The 18422-nt window shown below is 48.0% G+C and overlaps 1 protein-coding gene across 1 annotated transcript in view; it reads right to left on the bottom strand.

Moving 5' to 3' along the window:
• Nucleotides 1-7525: 7525 nt before the first annotated feature.
• Nucleotides 7526-18422, bottom strand: part of LOC134417098 (sodium- and chloride-dependent GABA transporter 1-like) — a 42674-nt gene continuing 31777 nt past the window's right edge. Inside the window, exons 10-16 of the mRNA XM_063153910.1 lie at nucleotides 18136-18260; nucleotides 17346-17458; nucleotides 12646-12777; nucleotides 11821-11923; nucleotides 11345-11445; nucleotides 10445-10612; nucleotides 7526-7919 (exon numbers count right to left, since the gene is read on the bottom strand). Coding sequence (XP_063009980.1) covers nucleotides 7815-7919; nucleotides 10445-10612; nucleotides 11345-11445; nucleotides 11821-11923; nucleotides 12646-12777; nucleotides 17346-17458; nucleotides 18136-18260 — 847 coding nt within the window. The 3' untranslated portion in view covers nucleotides 7526-7814. The remainder of the gene's footprint in view (nucleotides 7920-10444; nucleotides 10613-11344; nucleotides 11446-11820; nucleotides 11924-12645; nucleotides 12778-17345; nucleotides 17459-18135; nucleotides 18261-18422) is intronic.

The raw sequence follows: 18422 nt of genomic DNA, 5'->3' as shown, positions 1-18422 counted from the left end.
ATTCCCTCCCATTATGGAAGGCTTGACTTTTGAGTCTATTTTCTTTATCTTGTGGATTAATCCCAGCCAGCAAATAAGTACCTTGCAGCTGCTCCCTCTCTTCCCCTTCCACCCTTGGTGGAATAGGGATGAGATCAGAAAAAGGTAAAACTTGTGGGTTGAGATAAGAATTGTTTAATAACAATGAAAACAACAACAACAATAATAATAATAAATATCAAAATGAGGGAAAGATGCACAATGCAATTGTTCACCACCTACTGACCAATGCCCAGCCCATCCCCAGCAGCTCCCAGACAGCTCCCCCCAGTTTATGCATGGAATATGAAGTGCTATGGCCTGGAATATCCCTTTGGCCAGTTCAGATCAGCTGTCCTGGCCACACTCCCTCCCAGCTTCTTGTGCCTCTCTTCACTGGCAGAGAATAGGACCCTTAATTTAGGGTAAGCACTACTTAGCAATAACTAAAACATCAGGGTGTTATCAACATTATTCTCATGCTAAATCCAAGCCACAGAACTCTATGAGGCCACATGAAGCAGGGCAGAATGATCTTCCCTTTCTAAAAGGAAAGGAAAGAACCCATCTCCTGGGATCTGACCTCAGCCTTCAGTCTCAACTCACACCTTCTTGTCATCCCTACTGAAAAGGACAACCCATCCAGCAGCTCAGGACATGCAGCCAGGAAAGAAGTGTGCAAGGCAAAAGCCAGAGCCCTATTTAAATAGCTTGTTCAAAGATAAAACCCCAGCCATCTGTCAACTTGCCCTAGAAGAGGCATGGCTATAATAATTAGCAGAGGGAAAGGCTGCAGAGATGCCAGTGAAAAAAACAGCACTTTGCTAACATTTTACACGGGTGTGCATGAATGCAGTGGGAAGGAGAAAGAGTTAACAAATACAAAAGGAGAGAGATCAGTGTATTTCTCCAAAGCAGACTCTGCTGGCCATGTGGGACAGAAGCTTCCCAAGGGCTGCAGGTGCTTTGGGCTGGTGCAGTTTGGCACTCAGCATCCCAAGGGCAGATGCTGCCATGGGGGATCCCTCAGATCCCGAGGCTCTGCTTGGCAGAGGAGTCCTCAGAGCTGGAGGATCATCCTGGGGTCTACAGTGCTGCCAGGGATGGGGGCAGTCCCCACGGGGCTGGGTGCACATGGTCCCCAGGCAATGGCTGGGATGCTCTCAGAGGGGCTGGGCTGCCACATCTCTCACCATGGCTGTGCTGCCCACCTGGGTAAATCCCATTTAAAGTGCTGGCCAATACAGACCTGCCCTCCTTCCCGAAGAGCCCTTTCTTTGACAAAAAGCTTCTTTTCAGAGCTCAGAACATCTGGAACCCCTGTAAATCCAGGTGCAACCTGACAGTGGTACCTACACGGTGCTCGGCCGCACTCCCTGGTGCCAAGGCGAGGTCCTGGTGGTGGGATGTCCCCTGTACCCTGGGTTTGCAGAGCCCCCTGCACACCCACTCCCACTCCCTGCAGAAATGCCTCTGCCACAGCCTGGAGCACCGCAGTGCCACCGAGCCTCGGCTGCCACCGGCCAGGCAGCTGCGGTGACCGGGCTGTGACAGCTGCTCCGCCACCGCCTCCCCCAGGAGCACCACGCTCAACTTCCCCTCACAGAGCTGGAAAGCCGCTTTAAAATAAGAATCTTGGATTATAACTCCTAATCCCTTCATTTGCAGTAAGTGCAGAGAGGGAGCAGAGATGTCAGCTCTCTCTCTCCCCCCTGCAGGACCAAATGCGCTTCAAAACCACATCAAAGCGTTTGTGTCACATTTGTGTCACGGGCGGCTGCTTGGCCGGGACAGTGCGACGCCACCGGCAGGGCGGGGAGAGGCAAACGGGGATGTTGTCCCTCTTCATCCCCCTCCATCTCTTGCCCTCCTTCAGACCTAGGAGTTATTTTTAAAGGCGTGTCAGTCAGCTCTGGCATGTGCCGGAGGGGGATGCTCAGAAAAGAGGGCGGCAGGAGCACTCAGACAGCAGCAAACTGTGTCCAGAAGGAACACGGGCTCCCTGAGGATGGCAGGGAGCAGGGCAGGGAGCTGGCACTGCCTGTGTGCTGAGACAGGGGCACAGTGCCACCATGTCCTGTCGTGGTCACCCTGGGGGCTGCTGTACCCCCAGATCTGTGCCAGAGCCCCTGAGCAGTGGGCAGTGCTCTTTGGATTGATGGCAAGGGATGAGTTTACACCATAGAACCTTTTATCTGGAAAGATAAAATAGAGCAGGTTTTTTCTGGATCTGGGTCAGCAGCATCAGCACAAAGGTAGCAGGTGCTTTTCTTTATGGGGTCAGTGCAGGGATATTTGTATTTTCCTGAACACCATGATGCAATACAAACTGGCCAAGAGCCTTCTCCAAGCCACACAGCCTTCAAAGGGAGAAAAACATCCAGCTGTGCCACCAAGCCCTGCTCTGGCAGTGGGCCCTGGGCCTGTGGGAGATGCAGGGATCAGACAGCAGTGCCCCCCAGCACTGCTCCTGTGTTCTGCTATGGGACCCTCGGGGCCAGCCTGCTCCCCATACCATCACAGCTGGGATTCAGACAAGTCCCTTCCTGATGAGTCGTTTTCTTCATCTGGAAGCAGAAATACCTCAACTGCCCCGGAAAAATCCCTCCATGAGCACTCTGCACAGGGCTGTGGGGGTGAGGGCTGCTTGTCCCCAGGAGCTGTGCTGGGGACACGTGCCACCCCACGAGGGCATGTGGCTGGTTCCTGGAGCTGCTGTGAATGCTGGTGCCACTCTCCTGGCAGCACAGTGGCATCGTGCCAGGCTGTCAGGAGGCATCTCCATCACATCCTGGCTGTCAGGTATCAGCACAGGGAGCACAAACCTGTCCTGAGCTTCTCCAGACACGGACACTTCCCGGCTGATGGCATCACAGGGATGATGGGCACACACTTGTCAGGGCCTGTGGCAGCGTTCCCTCAGCCAGGGCTGCAGGGGGTGTGGGATGCATCCCATCCATCCTTGCTGTGTTTTATGGGCACACCATGTGGCCTCCAGTGGACGCACAGAGCTGAGCACTGTGCCTGTGGTCTCAGTTGCTGAGGAAGGCAGGCAGTGCTTGGTGAGAGCTGTACCCTCAGTACAAGCCAAACCACAGTGGATATATCCCAGCAGTGATGCAGACCCCCTCCCCATTTGCCCATCACCACCAAACCACCGCCAGGATCCTCCAGTCCTGAGAGAGGCCCCCTGGAAGAGTCAATGGATAAGGACAAAGTGCTCATCCAGAATGACACCAGCTTTTAGGGCACCCCTGAGGCACAACACAACTGCTCTCAACACACCATTTAATAGAGCTGTGGAGAGACTGCAAGCTGCACAGTGGCTGGCCAGCCAAAGCCTTCCAGTGCCACACAGCACCAAATCCTGCCATGGACATGGCACAAGGGTTTTGTAACCAGCTGCCAGCTGCTGGAACACATCTGCTAGAACAGCAGCAGCAAGAGCTCCCCTCTCCCAGGGGAGAGGATCTCACCTGGGTCTCCAGGGGAAGCAGCTCTTGAGCAGCAGAAGAACAGTCCTGCCTTTCCCATGGCCCGTGTCACCCCCTGCTGCAGCAGAGGATGGGGGCAGGGGCATTTATTTTATATTTTGCAGGCCTCAGGAAAAAGAGGATTTCAGGGGGATTTGAACACAGGTCTCTAAATAGCTTCTTAGAATTAAGAGATTTCATAAAGGATTATTTCAAGCAGCTGCCTGTGGTGGGGAGGTGAGGGGACAGAGAAAAGGCAGGAGTGGTGTACGTGAGCACAGGGGAGCACAATCCCCTTCTGAACTACAGCAGTGAGGAGAGGGCAGCACTCCAGACCCTGGCCATGTATCCTCTCTTCTGGGTGAGTCAGAAGGAATGAGGAGCAGAGGGGTGGTCAGCAGATGTGGTGGGAACAGGACAAAAGCAGTTCCTACAGTCAGTGAACAGATATGGCTGCTTTGACAGACCCACCCACAGTGGCATTTCAGAGGTGTGGGATCAGCTAAAGGGGGTCCCTCAACACCCCTGACTTCTCACTAGATGAAAACCTGTGTGTGGAGGTGGGAAGGCTCTTCCAGCTAAGGATGGGATGAGTTTGAAATGCAGGAGAAGGGCATCAGTCCATCAGACAGGGCAAATTCCTACCTGCAAGGTTATGGGTGCCAGGCTTCACAGATCCAAATATTCATGGTGGAAATAACATAGTGCAAAACCAGGAAAGGCCACAAAACCTTTCAGAACGGGCACAGCTCCGTGCACACTGGTGGAATGTGGGCTGAAATGTCTTTCTAGTAATACCAGGAGATAATATTCCTTGGCACAGCATTTTCTGGTGCAAAGAGGAAGAGAAATACCTGGAACTTCATGATAATTTAGATATTGGGATGGAAATTGGGATGGAAATTGGTTCTTAGGGACTGGATCCTGTGAAAAGCTGGGCTCCTCTGTGGGATCCTGGGATCCAGCTTTCCAGCTTTCATGTGTTGAGCATGCACACAGTGAGAGGCTAAGCCACAGGCATGCAGGAAGGAGCTCTAGGGTGGAAGGAAAGCACAGGAGAGAAACAGGGAAGAGAGGCTGGTGATAATAGAAAGAGATAAAAATGAGGAAAGAATAGAAAGGAGAAGAGAAAGGAGAGTGAGTTGCAATTTTACAGTAGTGGAACTAAGAAAGCAGGAGGAAGAAAATCTTCTGAGGAAGATAAAGCTGAGGTAGATAATTGCCACTGGACAAATGATACCAGGGAAGGACTGAGGCAAGAGAACAAAAAGAAGCAGGGTAGGACAGAGAGAGAGAAGGAGAAGGTAACAAGCAGAAAATGGAGCAAATGGTTAAATCTCATCAAATATTGTTATTATGAGCAGCCCCTGCTGCAACATCTGGAACAATGTGCCATAGGCAAGGCCACAGGTCAGAGAGATGCTGGGCTAAAATTGTAGCAAACAGGAATTGGGGGTTTAGAGATTTCCTCAGCAACCAGGGAAAGAATTTTGATTTCTGGACCCTTCCTTCTCCACTCCCCTGGAGGCAACAACCTTTGAGCAGCTCTGCCAGTAACCAAGCTCTTTGGCCAAGAGAAAAAAAAATTACCACTTACACTGATTTGTTCCTCCTCAGACCTGAGGTGTCCCAATGAAGTTGGAAGAAACAAAGTCTTCCATGGTTTTATGGCCTCACTCAATTTTTGAGTCCAATGCCCATCACACACCTGTGCAACTCTCACTCTGCATTTGAGGGAAGGGAGGTTAAGGGACCTGGATGCACAGGCAAAAGCAGGTCTCTAGTAAGGGTAATTACTGCAAAGTTTAGAGCTTAAACATATTTTTTGTGCACAGATGTTCCCCTCTAAGGACATACATGTTTATAAAGAGTGGTTTCCTTAGTGCCCCAGTTCATAAAAATAGGTGAAATTGGAATAGAAATGTTCAGCTAAGTGGCACAGACAATTAAGGACAAGGAAAGATGACATGTCTGTAACTGGCTGAGATTAATAGTGATGAGCTATGATTGCAGCTTTCAGTGTTTGGCTTTTGGCTTTACAAGACTAAGCCTATAAATACAGCATTTCCTCACGTCTGTTTAACAGCTGCAATTTTTTTGACACAAACACTGCAACAATTACAGGTGGGACAGGGCGTGATCTCAGCCCAGGGTGTTGGAGACCACAAAACATGCACTTAATGCCCACAGCCATAACTGCTGAGAATCATGCACACAAATACAGACTGGGTACACTTCTGAAGCAACATTAATCAAGATGCACTGATGAGTTGGCAGGGGACCCACTCCCAAAGGGGTCTGAGCTCAGCTTTCACCAGAAAACTTCTTTCTTCCTTCTGCTACTGGTCCACAGGCTGGAAGACTGGCAAGGAGTAGGTTGGCCCCATGCTCTGGTGAATCACAGGGGCCAGCAGCACAGGGCCAGCCTGCAGCATTCTGAAGCTACTATTGGAGAGCAGAACAATTGTGCAAAGGCTCATCACGCATCTGTCACCTGCAGGAGGACACCTGGGGGACTGCAGTGTGTCACTCTGAGGCCAGACTCATTGGCAGGAAAGATGGGTGGGATATACCTTTTCTTGAATGCTCATTTATGAGTTTGTTGATTCTGATCTAAAGCTAGGAGTGTCAGCAGGCCTGGCAATGCTGTGCCAGGGGAGGAGAGAGACTAATCAGCACTAAGTCACAGCAAGTGTGCTCATCAAACACTCTGTGTACGAGGATGTCTCTGTGTGGGGTCACTGGCATGACTGGGAGTGTCACTGTCACACCTACACGTGGTGCTGTGACAAGCCACCTCCTTTCACAAAGCTTTACCACCAAGAAATATGCTGCTGTTTTAGGATGGCTCTGAAACACTTCACAGCCCTCTCCAAGGTGTTGCACTCCTCCAACACCATCTACAAGAGTTCTCAGCCCTCTGTGGTTTGTGTGTTGGGAGCTGGGATGTGCCAGTGACTGACCTGGGTGAACAAGGGAAGTCAGCACTGTTTCACAGGGGTGGGTTTAACATGGTGGTCACATCCTGCCAACTGCCTCGGGAATTCCTGCATTCCACCAGCTGGGATTTAGGAGTCGCCACTTCCTGAAAAAGGTATAAACTGAACCACCCATGGGCATCATGCTCCATCTGACTGTTTCCCATCCAGGGACACAGCCAGGGAGGGTGCTTGGCAGGAATTATCCTGTTTTATCTTGGATGGAGATTTTCACAGTGCTGGAAAATCTCTTTATCACACAGCCTTGCCTCTGCACCAAGCTTGTTGTGGTCAGTGTGGGAGACTTGAACAGCCTATAGCAAAGAGCCCTCCATTTACCCTTTTAGCTGCTTTTTAGCAAAGAGCCCTCCATTTACCCTTTAGCTGCTTTTTAGGGTCAGGGTGTGGCTACTGCATGCAGCTAGAGAGGAAAGGATGCTCCAGAAAAGAGAGGCTGACTGCTCTGCTGGGCTCTGGCTCACAGTGCCAGCCCCAATGGATGCAGCAAACATGTCTGGAGACTGAGCAGGGATGAAACATGGCACTGTGAGCAGCACACACTGTCCCCAAGCCCTTCTCCAGGTGTGGGGTGATGTCCTGCAGCTACCAACTTCTCACTAGAATCCCTTGTTCTGCACTAGAGCCCTTTGTTCTGCACATCTGCTCCAGTTATGCATTTGCTGGTGTTCTATGCTCCCTCAGCCAACAGCCATCTGGGATTTGAACCTAGTGGTAGCAATCTCTCTGGGGTGAAACACAGCTGTGTGCTGGGGGATGCTCGGTGGAAATTCACATGGAAAGGTGAGAAAAACAGAGAAGTAGATAACAACCAGTCTAAGCTCTCCAGAGACACCACCTCTCCTCAAGCAGGAGGATGATGTGGGCACCAGCTGCTTCTCCCTGAGGAGGGCCTGGACCAGGATGGTGCAGGAGGAGGGTGGCCACCACACAATGTCCTGGGCCAGGATGTTGCAGCATGAAGGTGATCACCACACAATGCCCTGCACCAGAAGGTTGCAGGATGAAGGTGATCACCACACAATGCCCTGGGCAGGATGAAGGTGGTCACCACACAATGCCCTGGGCAGGATGAAGGTGGTCACCACACAATGCCCTGGGCCAGGATGGTGCAGGATGAGGGTGGCCACCACAAAATGCCCTGGTGGCAGCTGGTTCAGGGCCTTGGTCAGCCACGCCAGGAGCAAGAGCCATGAGCAGGTTCCTCCACCAGAGGAGGTGGAAGCCACCGCAGAGCCAGGGACAGCCAGGTGTGCCAGAGGAGCTCGAGGGACAATGTGGAGCTTTGAGCAACTACAGGGCAGAGCGAGGAGCTGGGGCTTTCCTCCTACACGGCGGCGTCCGAGATCTTCCCGTTCAAGGATGTCTTGGGCTGGAGGCCGTTGTTGTGAGCGTGCCCCTCTGGCCTGGGCTGGGTCATCTGCTGCAAACGCTGCCCAGGAATGAAAGGAGAGACTGTGTCAGCCAGGGCTGGGACAGCCAGGGCATGCATGACAGCAGTGAGGGGTGGGATCCTTGCCACATGGCTCAGAGGTGACCCTGATTGCAGGGCAAGGGGGTGGTGCATGCAGTGACTCCTCCAGCAGCATTTGATAGTACCCCAAAAGCCTCTGAGAGTCACCTTTCCTTGGATGCTGCACAGAGCACAGCAGCTCCTCCTTTTATCTGAAACATCCTGATAAGAAGCAAACTGTTACCTTTCCTTACCAAAGGAAGAAGAGAGAGCTGCAATGCCACAGGCTCCAGAGCAGACCTATTTTTCAATTAGGGTTGATTACAGAGCATTACTAAGTAACTACAGCAGGTTAACAAGGTTAGAGTCTGCGCCTTTGATGCTGATCAGAACATCCACCTGCACAAACCTTTGCACAGCAGCAACTCCTGCCACCCTGAGCTGATCAAATGGAAATTGGAGAGTCGAGTAAAGTGAAGCAAGAACCCATGAAAATATGGAGGGGCCAATCATTACTGGAGGCATGTGGATTGAGCATGAGGAGTGATGAAAAAGAATGAATCACTTTTGCCAGTCAGGGAGGGACTGGTGCTGTGCACTGCAGAAGAGAATGCAGAGGAGGATTAAGCCTGACCTGAACAGACATCACTAAGAGAAGTAGAACCTCTTTCCAGTAAAGGGGAACAAACTCCTACCCTCCAATACCACTGAAGTGCCTGCTTCTGGGTGAATTCCCTGAAATGTTCACTGAACTGCTTCTGCCATTCATTGTATTTTTTCCCCTTTAACATTCAGGCTCAGTAGGATCAAAATGACTTGTAATCTTTCCTGTCTGTCAAAACCACTTTATTCAGGATTGGCATCTAATTTCCCTCCAGCTCCAGCTCTATTACAAATTAATCCAGGATCTGTGTATATAAGAGGCCAAAAATTCTCTCTGTTTCTCTGATATCAACACATGCACACACAGATTAGCCTACTTTCTTCCTGCTGCCATCTGCTGCTCACTCCTAGGTCTATGAATGATTGAGAGGGGGTCTGGGTCTCGTGATGTTTGTCGAGAGTCAGACAGGGAGGGTGCACATCAGCCACTCATGCTGCTCACTGGTGCTGATGGTTTGTACAAGATGCTGAGGGGAGGGGTGGAAACACACTCAAGAGCTTCCCTCCAAGGCCCTGGGGCTGCACAGGAATACACAGCACTTTGGAAGGACTATGGATATAACTGGCACAAGCCTTTGGTCAGGAGGAGTTGAGGTCCCAGAGCAGTTTGGGCTCCCCCAGATGCTGCAGTGTGCTTTCTCCATCTCCAGTGAAACAGGATTAGGACTAGGCAAAGGGTTGAACCCATACCTGTACTTTCAGGCTTCCCTTCCCTCCTTTTCCAGCTTAAATGATGAGTGAATAAGGAGCCCTGTAAATGTCTGAGAAAGGACCTACAGTTGGAATTCAGTCGGCCTTCAACCCCAAATCAATGAAGTGGCTTGACATAACGCCCTGGGTTGAGTCCTGCAGGAAGGACAAGTACCTAAACCCAGCTTCAGATGAGAAACCAGAAACTGAAAGCAGATCTGAGATCCCTAACCCACCCAGTTCACCCACATCAGAGCCCATCCAAATGGAATGCTGGGAGGAAGAAAACTCAAATCCACCTGCGACTTCACCTCAGGTAGAGAACCTGAAGCTGACCTCAGGCCAGTAATTCCAGCCACAACTTCTTTGAGTCAAAGTTTGTTAAAAATACAGCATTCCTAAAATAAACTCGTGTGATTTAGATGGCTTCTGGTTGCTGTTCCAGCTGGGCTGGGAAAGCCATAAATCAACACTCCTGGTGTGGTTTCTTACAACTGTAAGCACTGAGCCAGGGACTTGGGGCACAGTGCTCTCTAGACTGAATGTCAACACTGTACATAAAATCTTAACAATAAGTACTGGGTATGACATGGAGACTCATGATTCACTGCTTTAAAAAATCCTGCTCAAATTACTAAAGAAAATGTTTTAAACAAGACTAAGGTGGTGGGTATTGCAGGTCTTTCTTGCTTCCTAATGCCTCAGTCACTGAGTGTTCTCTGAAAGGTACATGACAAAGCACCCATGAAGCACCCCTGGGCTTGTTTCTGCTGCTAGCAGAATGCCTGAGACATTTTAGGATTCAGGCTTGGAGGTGCTGATTCCCTGCTGAGGAGTGCCAAGTAAAAATGCTCATAGCCAGGAATCCTCAGGAGCTGGGATTTCTCTGGGTCAAGAAACCTCAAGGATTTCTCCCCAAACTCTTCCATTGCTCCAGTACTCCATGCCAAAGAGATACTCAAGAGATGTTCAGTGCACTGAGGCTGATCTGAGCCCTCCCTCTCTCCTGGGGCAGATGGTGCACAGAGCTCCTGCAGCACCAACCTGGTGCACTCTGATCACTCTGTCAGAGCAGGACCAGGCTCTGCTTGGTCCAGGTTCAGTTCAGGGAGGAGCTCACCCTGGGCAGAGGGAGGTGAAGCTGTTCCTACCTGCCGGAGGGTCCCTGTTGAGGTGAAGAAGGAGTAGAGCATGTACCCTGGAATCAGAAACATGGAGGACAGGGCCATGAGCCACCCGATGCCTTGGCCCCACACGGGGTAGACGTATTTGCCCAGAGTCAGAGGGGTCATTTCCACCACACTAAAGAGGAACACACCCTAGAAAAGAACACCAGCCATTGCAGGGGAAAGTGCAAAATCAGGGTCCCACCATTCCTTCCTTCATTACCTTCTTAGCTCCCAACAGCTCTTTTCATTAGTCTGATTCTTTCAGCCCACCAACTGGTCATTTCATATCATTTCTTCTTATTCTGAGCTGGATAAGATAACCTAAGCTTTCCAAAAAGCTGGAATTGGAACACTCCATATTTCCTTCTTCCCTAGACTACTCAGACAAGCAGTGCCTCCACAGCAGCTCCTATGCAAGCAAACAGCATCCTCACAGCTGGTATCAGTCTTCATATCACACCACTCCCTGCACTGCTTCTGCTGGGAGGGCAGGAACCTGCACAGGCCAAACTGCTCTGCAGTCAGCTATCCTGCATTTCGTCATAGCTTTTGTTCTCATAAGCCTGCCAGAGGCTGAAGCTGGAGTAGCTGAAAGCCAGAACTGATAACAGCTTTTTAAAACATCACATTATTTTGCTTATCATCTTACATCTCAAAAAAAAAAAAAAAAAAAAAAAAAAAAAAAGGAAAAAAGAACTGATAGCCTCATTTAGATTAAAAGCAATCATCTAGAACTTTTATGGGTGATTTCCAGCAGGCAGAATGAAAGAGGCTTCTGTATCATTTTACTTATCTCCAGTCTGCCTGGGACCCCCTTGTACCAGACCTGCACTAGAGATCTTTCTAGACCCACTCCTGCACAGAGGATTCCCCAGGTCTTACCAGGCAGACAAGAGGGGTGAAGAAAGCCCAGCAGATCTTCCACCAGATGCAAGGCTTGTAGCCAATCATTTCTTCAATGTTCCTGTAAAACCTGTTCACACCTACAAGAAGAAATGAGTATTGAAAGAAAACCCCATCTCTGCACCATGGTATTCACCTCTTCTCCTGGCAGAGCACAGGCCAGGCACAGCAAGAGGGTGACAGAGTGGCATGATAAGAATTAGCTGGAAGGGATGGAGTAGTGGGACACAAACTCATGCTAACAGCTTCCATGTTCCTGATGTCCTCTTGTGCTGAGGTTTTGTGAGGGCCTGGAGAAGTAAGATTACACCCTTCCATTCCTGATTTTCTGAAGCTATCAATCTAAGCCATTTTTGGCTGCAAAGTTGTCATTGTCTTCACTGGTTTTGGCTTTTTCAGTAAGTCACCATGCTTGCCCACAGAGAAAACAAAGGAGCAAGGTGTTTTGTGCTTACCATAACACCAAGAAATTGAGATGGTCTCAAAGAAGACAAGAAAAAGAAGACACATGCCACTGGCTGAGTAGTAATCAAACAGCTTGAAGACATAAATGCCACCCTGAAAAGACAAAAACAGGGTCAAGGAGTTCAGTTATAGATTATGATCAACAATATCAGCCAGCAGCTTGGATTGCTACTGTCCATGTCTGTTGGTTGAATGCCTATTTCCTTGGACAGTAAAGCCACTGTGGCAATGTTTCTACTGGAGTCTGGTTCTCAGCAGCAAAACTGATGCGCTCTTGCAGACAATTAGCCAGCCTGCTCAGGCATAGCCCAGGATGAGGAGAAAAGAAATTACTGGGATCTCTTCTATTTCTCTGCTTTAGAAGGAGTCAATTCAGCCTGCTCTGCCTCTCCCTGGAGTTTTGCCTTGCCTCCTCATGAACCCACACAGCTCCACAAATGGTCTCCAGACCATTCAGCCCTCACCTCCCCTCACAAGAACCTCAGCTTCAGCTCCAGACGTTCAAGCCCCCAACAGATAGGTTTTCTTTGTGTTTTCTTAACTGTTTGAAGTAAGCATTCCCTAAATTTGGGCTCTGTTGGCTTGAGTTCTTATTGCAAATAGCAGAAAAACAGGCCAGACTGACAATAGGATGATGGTAAAAATTATGGATGCATGCTAAGTCACTTGAGATGTAGCAGTGATGAGCAAAACACTTCACTCAGAATAGGGGAAATGCTGTCACTTGTCCCAAAGTTTTGCTGGTGCTGTGACATGCCAAGTGGCCAGAAAGGAGTCAGGAATGGAGGCACAATCACAGCCTGTGCCATCTGTACCTGGGTGATGTTGGAGAATCCGATGAGATAAGAGATGAAGCAGACTACTGCGATGAAGACCTTCTTCCTGGCTCTTAGGACTCGAGGGTACTCATCCATCAGGGCTGTAATGAACCCTTCCACAGTGCAGAACTGTGGGAAAAGGCATACACTGATGATATATATATAACTGTGTATATATATTTATATATATATAAGTATATATATATACTTATATTTTTATATATATAAGTATATATATATACTTATATTTTTGTATATATATACTTTTATATATATATATCTGAGGATATATATATATAAGTAACTTAACCTGCACACATTTAACTTCAATGCTGAGAACCTTATGGACTCTGCAGACTCTAGAAAAGAAAGAGTCATCTCTGCACAAAGTTGGTCTGAACCATCTTCTGAAAATTTATCTCTCTCCCCACTGAATATAGATTGAGCTAGGAGCACCAACTGTAAATATTAAGTTAAATACTTACAAATAGCTCAGCTAAATCTCTGCCTTTTGCCTCTCATACAAAGCCTCCTCTTCCTTCCCACAAGCTCTCTAGGCCTCCCCATGACTGCCCCGCTCCCCAGGCTGCCAGGCCCTGTGCCACACTTGTGTGTCTGGCAGCTGCTGGGACATGTGCAGGACCTTTATTGCTCTCCTCTTCTTCCTCTTCCCAGCCTGTGGCAGCAGCCCTTGTGCTGTTCAATGATGTAAATGCTCAATAAGGACCTGTATTACCCAGTCCTTTGTGCGTGTAAATAACAACATCTCTGATTACCCAGTCTTTGACTGCATTTCACTTTTTCAACACACAACATTAAATGCATGTAGCACACCAAAAGCCCATCTTCACAGCACATCATCTTTCCAGAAGTGGAAATCCCTGGATGGTTTGAGCAGAGCTGCACCAGCCACAGTGTAATAAAGTTGTCTGCACCATAACACAGAACAAAATCCCCATGAGTGTTGCCTTCCAGTTTTCCTTCTACTTCTGCCTTCTGGCACAAGGGCAGTTTGACTGCCCTTGTGAAGTGCGTTCTTCTCTCCTATCCCTTGATAAATTGTGAGATTTACTTTTGTATCTTGCTCCCAGAAACTACAGGTAACATACCCTCTCTCTGAGAGAGCACATCTTGCCTCTAGCAATAACCCAGGGAATTTATGAGGGCAGCAAACTGGCTTCCCTGGTCATGCTGAGCAAATGTACAAGCCAGTGCAATGAAAATTAAAGTGGTTTCATCACTTCTCGATGCCAGGGACTTCCCTGTCCCTGGGAAGAAGAAAATGCCCTAGAGTGAAGGTGGAGATATAGATCAAAAAGAGCAGCAGAGGGTTGGGAAGGTGTGTGAAAAAAAAAATGGAGTGCCTGAGCCTATTATAGCAAAATTAGGTACCCCAATGCAGGGAAATGACTAGTATTTGATTTTATGGTTTTGGAATGTTGAATATTTGTTTTATTAAAACTGTACCATATTACATTATAACTGTATTAAAGAGGGATATTATACTATACTATAGGATGTATTATAGATAGTATAGTATAATATAGATACTATACTATACTATCTATACCACAAAGAATACTAAAGAAATACTTACTACTAACTAACAACTCATGACTGTCTCTTGACAGTCAGGACACAGTTTCGAGTGACTGGCTAAGGAAACAAAATAAGTTTTAGTAGAATTTAATTGCTAAATTTTTTAGGTAAATAATTCTCTAACACATTCTACGTGTGTAAAACAATAGGAGTAGTAAGCAGAGCTAAGAATTGTTTTCCCTTCTTCTCTGCTTTTCTCACAGCTTCTCTCTGTTCAGAGGGCATTGAATACCACAGCCTGTAGCTGGGCAGGGATGGTGGAAGAGCTTGCACACTGCTGACTGTGTGCACACTGCTCTGTGGGCAGAGCATGGCAAAGGGAGATGTGCATGCCCAGGGCTTTATAGCCACGTGGAAAGCCAGTATTCCCAGAGCATCAAAGCTCCACTGCTTACACTTGAATTTTGAATGAGCTCAGCTTTTTATGTTGGACACAAGTGCCATTAAAGCATCTCTTGCTGTTCATGCATGGGTTAAGATGCCTTTAAAGCCATTGACAGTGAGTGCTTCACCCCACCCCACCTGGCTTCTTGTCTGGGAGAGTCAGGACTGAGCTGGCACCACAGTTTGAAGAGATGGCATGACTAAAAAAATCTCTGCTGGAAGAGATTCCTTCCACATGGATGCATGGGCAGGCACTGCCAGAGCCATGGCAGGGCAGGGGATCTGAGACCAGAAAGACAAATGCGTTTGAAGGGGAGCAGCCTTGGTCATGAGCACAGGGTGGTGTCCAGCAGAAAAGGAGCAAAGAAAATGATGCCTTAGAAAATTGGACAGAGTAAAGCTGACAGCCCTTTGGTGCAGGAGGAATGATCAAAATCAGGGAGTGCATAGAAAGAAAGACAGGGAGATGGGTGGTGAGGAACAGGGCTACAAATTCAGTTGAATTCTCTTTGTCTCCTATCAAAATTAAGCTCCTGTGTAATGGAGAAGGTGGAGAAACAAATGATTGTATATTGCTTTTTCTAGCCATGGAACTGGCAATGGCCTTCATACCATTTACTGAAAATTGCCTCATGACAGCCTCAGACTTCACAGGGGATGCAGCCTGGAGGAGGTTTACCTTTCCACTCCAGGGACTGCAAGTGCTTGGCATGGGGCTCACTTTTCCCAGCTTACAGACCAAACCTTGGCTGCTTGCACATGCAGGCACCTGAATGAAAGCATGCTGCTTTCAGAGTGGCATGGAGCTGAGCTCTGGTGCCTCCTGTTCTTGCCACTGCAATCTGCTTTCCAAAAAGGTTTCCTTTTCCCACCAACCTTCTCCAGCCACATTTTTTAGCATGCATTCTTCTCTTCTTCATGATATTACTTCTTTCCCAAGCATTTTATTTCCATTAACTTGTCTCTTTTGCTCCTTTTCCTCTTTAGGGGCCTAATCATTACACAAGCTGCTGGGTGCAGTAATCTGGGCTTGGGAGCCACAAGAGTGGTCTCACTGCTGGCAGCTGGAAATCCTCATGACCAACGTGTGCCAGGCAGCCTCACATGGGACAGACACAGGGCTGGCAGTCACAAGGCTTGCCAGCTCCCCTGAGCAATAAATGCCTGACCTGGAAACTGCTAGGTCAAAAGGAAGTACTAGGATATTATGAAAGAGGTTCTGGATGGGAGAGAGCTGAAGCCTGGATGGATCAGAGCAGAGGGAACACCAAGGCACAGGAGGGAGGTGTCTGTCAGCACAGGTCACTCATCCCACAGGAGCAGCCAGGCAGCAAGAGCAGCTGGAGCTGTGCTGCACCTGCAGGACACAATGCTTGCTCCCCATCTGCAAATGCCACAAAGGATATGCAATCAGCACGTAGAAAAACCTTTTTTTGTTGTTTTGTTTTGTTTTAACTGAATGCTCCAAAATGCATGTGGAACTGCAGCCACTGTAGCAGCCTGTGCTCACTGGTTTACATGCAGAAGCTGCCATGCTGTTGCTGGTGTGTTTGAATGAGGCAGAGCTCCAGCATGCAGACAGAAAGCTGCTTCACATGTATTTAGCTGTGCTATTTAAAAGCTTGTTTTCCTTTTGATGCTTCATTCCCCCCACCCCAGCCTCTTCCTCCAGGCAATGAGAGCCTCCCAACAGACTGTCTGCCCTCTGAAACTGGCTGTCAGAAGGGACGTGGAGAATTTCAAGAGGTATTTCAGAAGCAAATGCAGCAAATAAATTCCACACAGAGTGCTTAGAGGGCTTATTGTCATGTCTCCATTTACCAGCACTGAGTGAATAATCCATGCAGATAATTTTTTTTTCTGTAAATGTAGTTTCTTTCAGAACATTCAGGTATTATTTTAATTTTTTTTCCTATATAATGTCTGTGGTAATGCATTCAGGAGCTTTATAAAATGCATATGACAGTGTGACATGATTGGAAACCAGGTTTGGTTGATTACATTTTCCTGGAAACCAGGTGTGACATTTCAGGAATAGGTTTGAGTTTGATTGTGAAGTAGGCTTGGGTTTATGAACACTGCCTTTAATCCAAGAGAACATCTATTTTGTGCTGGTGGTTTGTGCTGCTAGGGAAAAGCATGGGGGGGGAAAAGGGCAGATATGACAGACCAAGTGCAGGTTTTTGCAGGAACCTTTGATTTTTATACACTCAAAAGGAAGGCATGCTGCAATTCACTGCTTTACTGGGTAGCTACTTTTATGCTGAATTATCAGAAAAAAACCCTATCACCACTTGTAAAAATGCAGAGATAATGGGTTTTTGTTTGTTTTGTGAGGGCTTTGAGGGGGCAGGGTAGAGACCTTTTGCTACATCTAACTTCTTCCCCCTCGAGTATCTTGTAAAACTAGATAAGATGGCAAAGCAGTCAGGGTACCCAGGCACAGCCTTTTCCAAGGCATGACTCCTTCCTTCTGCCAGGATCTATTCCTGCTAACCTATGGACCAGACCAGGGAGCTGCAGCTCTGCTCAGGGTTGCATTGTTGCTGGCATCAACAGCAATGCCAAAATGCTGCAGGAAAGCACAGCCTTCACACCTTGAGAGAGCAAAAACCCACTCAGCTCAGCACTGTCCCAAGTGCAGAAGGGGACACCACAATTGTACCTGAAGACATTTTTGCATCTTCCTCCACTTTGTCCCTGAGTTGTCTCACCTGACTGTCCAGACCCAGCATCATCAGCATGGAGAAGAAGAGGATTGACCAGAGTGAGGACAAGGGCAGCTGTGTGACAACCTGTGGGTAGGCCAGGAAAGCCAGTCCAGGGCCTGCAGTAAGGAAAAGGGGGATGAGCCCATGTTCACAAAGCATTGGATGGCAAGTCTGAGATAAGTGCCACAGTTGAATAGAGAGACAAAAATTACAGCCAAGGATTCAGGGGTTTTTATATAGGAGCTAGGAACACCTGTTCCTTTGTGGCTGTGACACACCAGCTTGGTGGGAGGCATGGGGGCAAGATGAGGGGACAGGATTGGAGAAACAACTCCTGCAAACAAGTAATCAAATTATTGCAACCAAATGGAGCTGGAGCACCATTTGCTAGAAAAATAAACTGATATTCAGAGCTGGTTATAATTTTCCTGGTGCTTTTTTTTTCTCCCCATCACAAAAGGCTGTTTCCTGAGATAAAAGCTTTCTCTGGAAAGACAGCAATTTCAAAATATGTCTTCGTGCAGAAAGACACAGTCCTATCTTGGTTAAAACATTATTCTGAGATCACAGTCTCAAGATCTTGCATGCAAAAGGGACTCTAAATTTTGATCACATCTTCTGAAAACATAGGTAGTATCTATTCTCCATAAAAAGGTTTCAGAAAGTAAATGGCCTAAATATTTCACTACAGCAAAATAAAACTTCAGCACACCTAGTCAGGAAAGAACAAGAACAGCCCACACAAATGGTTCTCACAGGTTGCTGTTGCATTTGAACCTGGGTTTCTGCTTACCTGAGGAGGCCAGCTCTGACACCGACTTCTTCGTGATGTGTGACATGAAGCCAATGATAGAGAAAATAACAAACCCTGCAAATATGCTTGTGGTGGAGTTTATACAACAGACAATAATGGAGTCTCTGGAAGAGAGAAAGAGAGAAAAAACCCCACCTGCAGGTCCCACCAAGAGCAGAGGGTGGGGTAAACAAAAGACCAGGCCCTGTGGATAGCTGGTCCTGTGCCTTGGACAGGTAGCACAGGTGACACACTGAGTAGGCAGGGAGCCCCTCTGAAGAGATCAC

Source organism: Melospiza melodia, chromosome 4 (genome assembly GCF_035770615.1).
Source record: "Melospiza melodia melodia isolate bMelMel2 chromosome 4, bMelMel2.pri, whole genome shotgun sequence".
NCBI classification, from domain to species: domain Eukaryota; kingdom Metazoa; phylum Chordata; class Aves; order Passeriformes; family Passerellidae; genus Melospiza; species Melospiza melodia.
The sequence above is the reverse complement of the archived record's forward strand: the minus strand, read 5'-3'. Positions and strand labels throughout refer to the sequence as shown.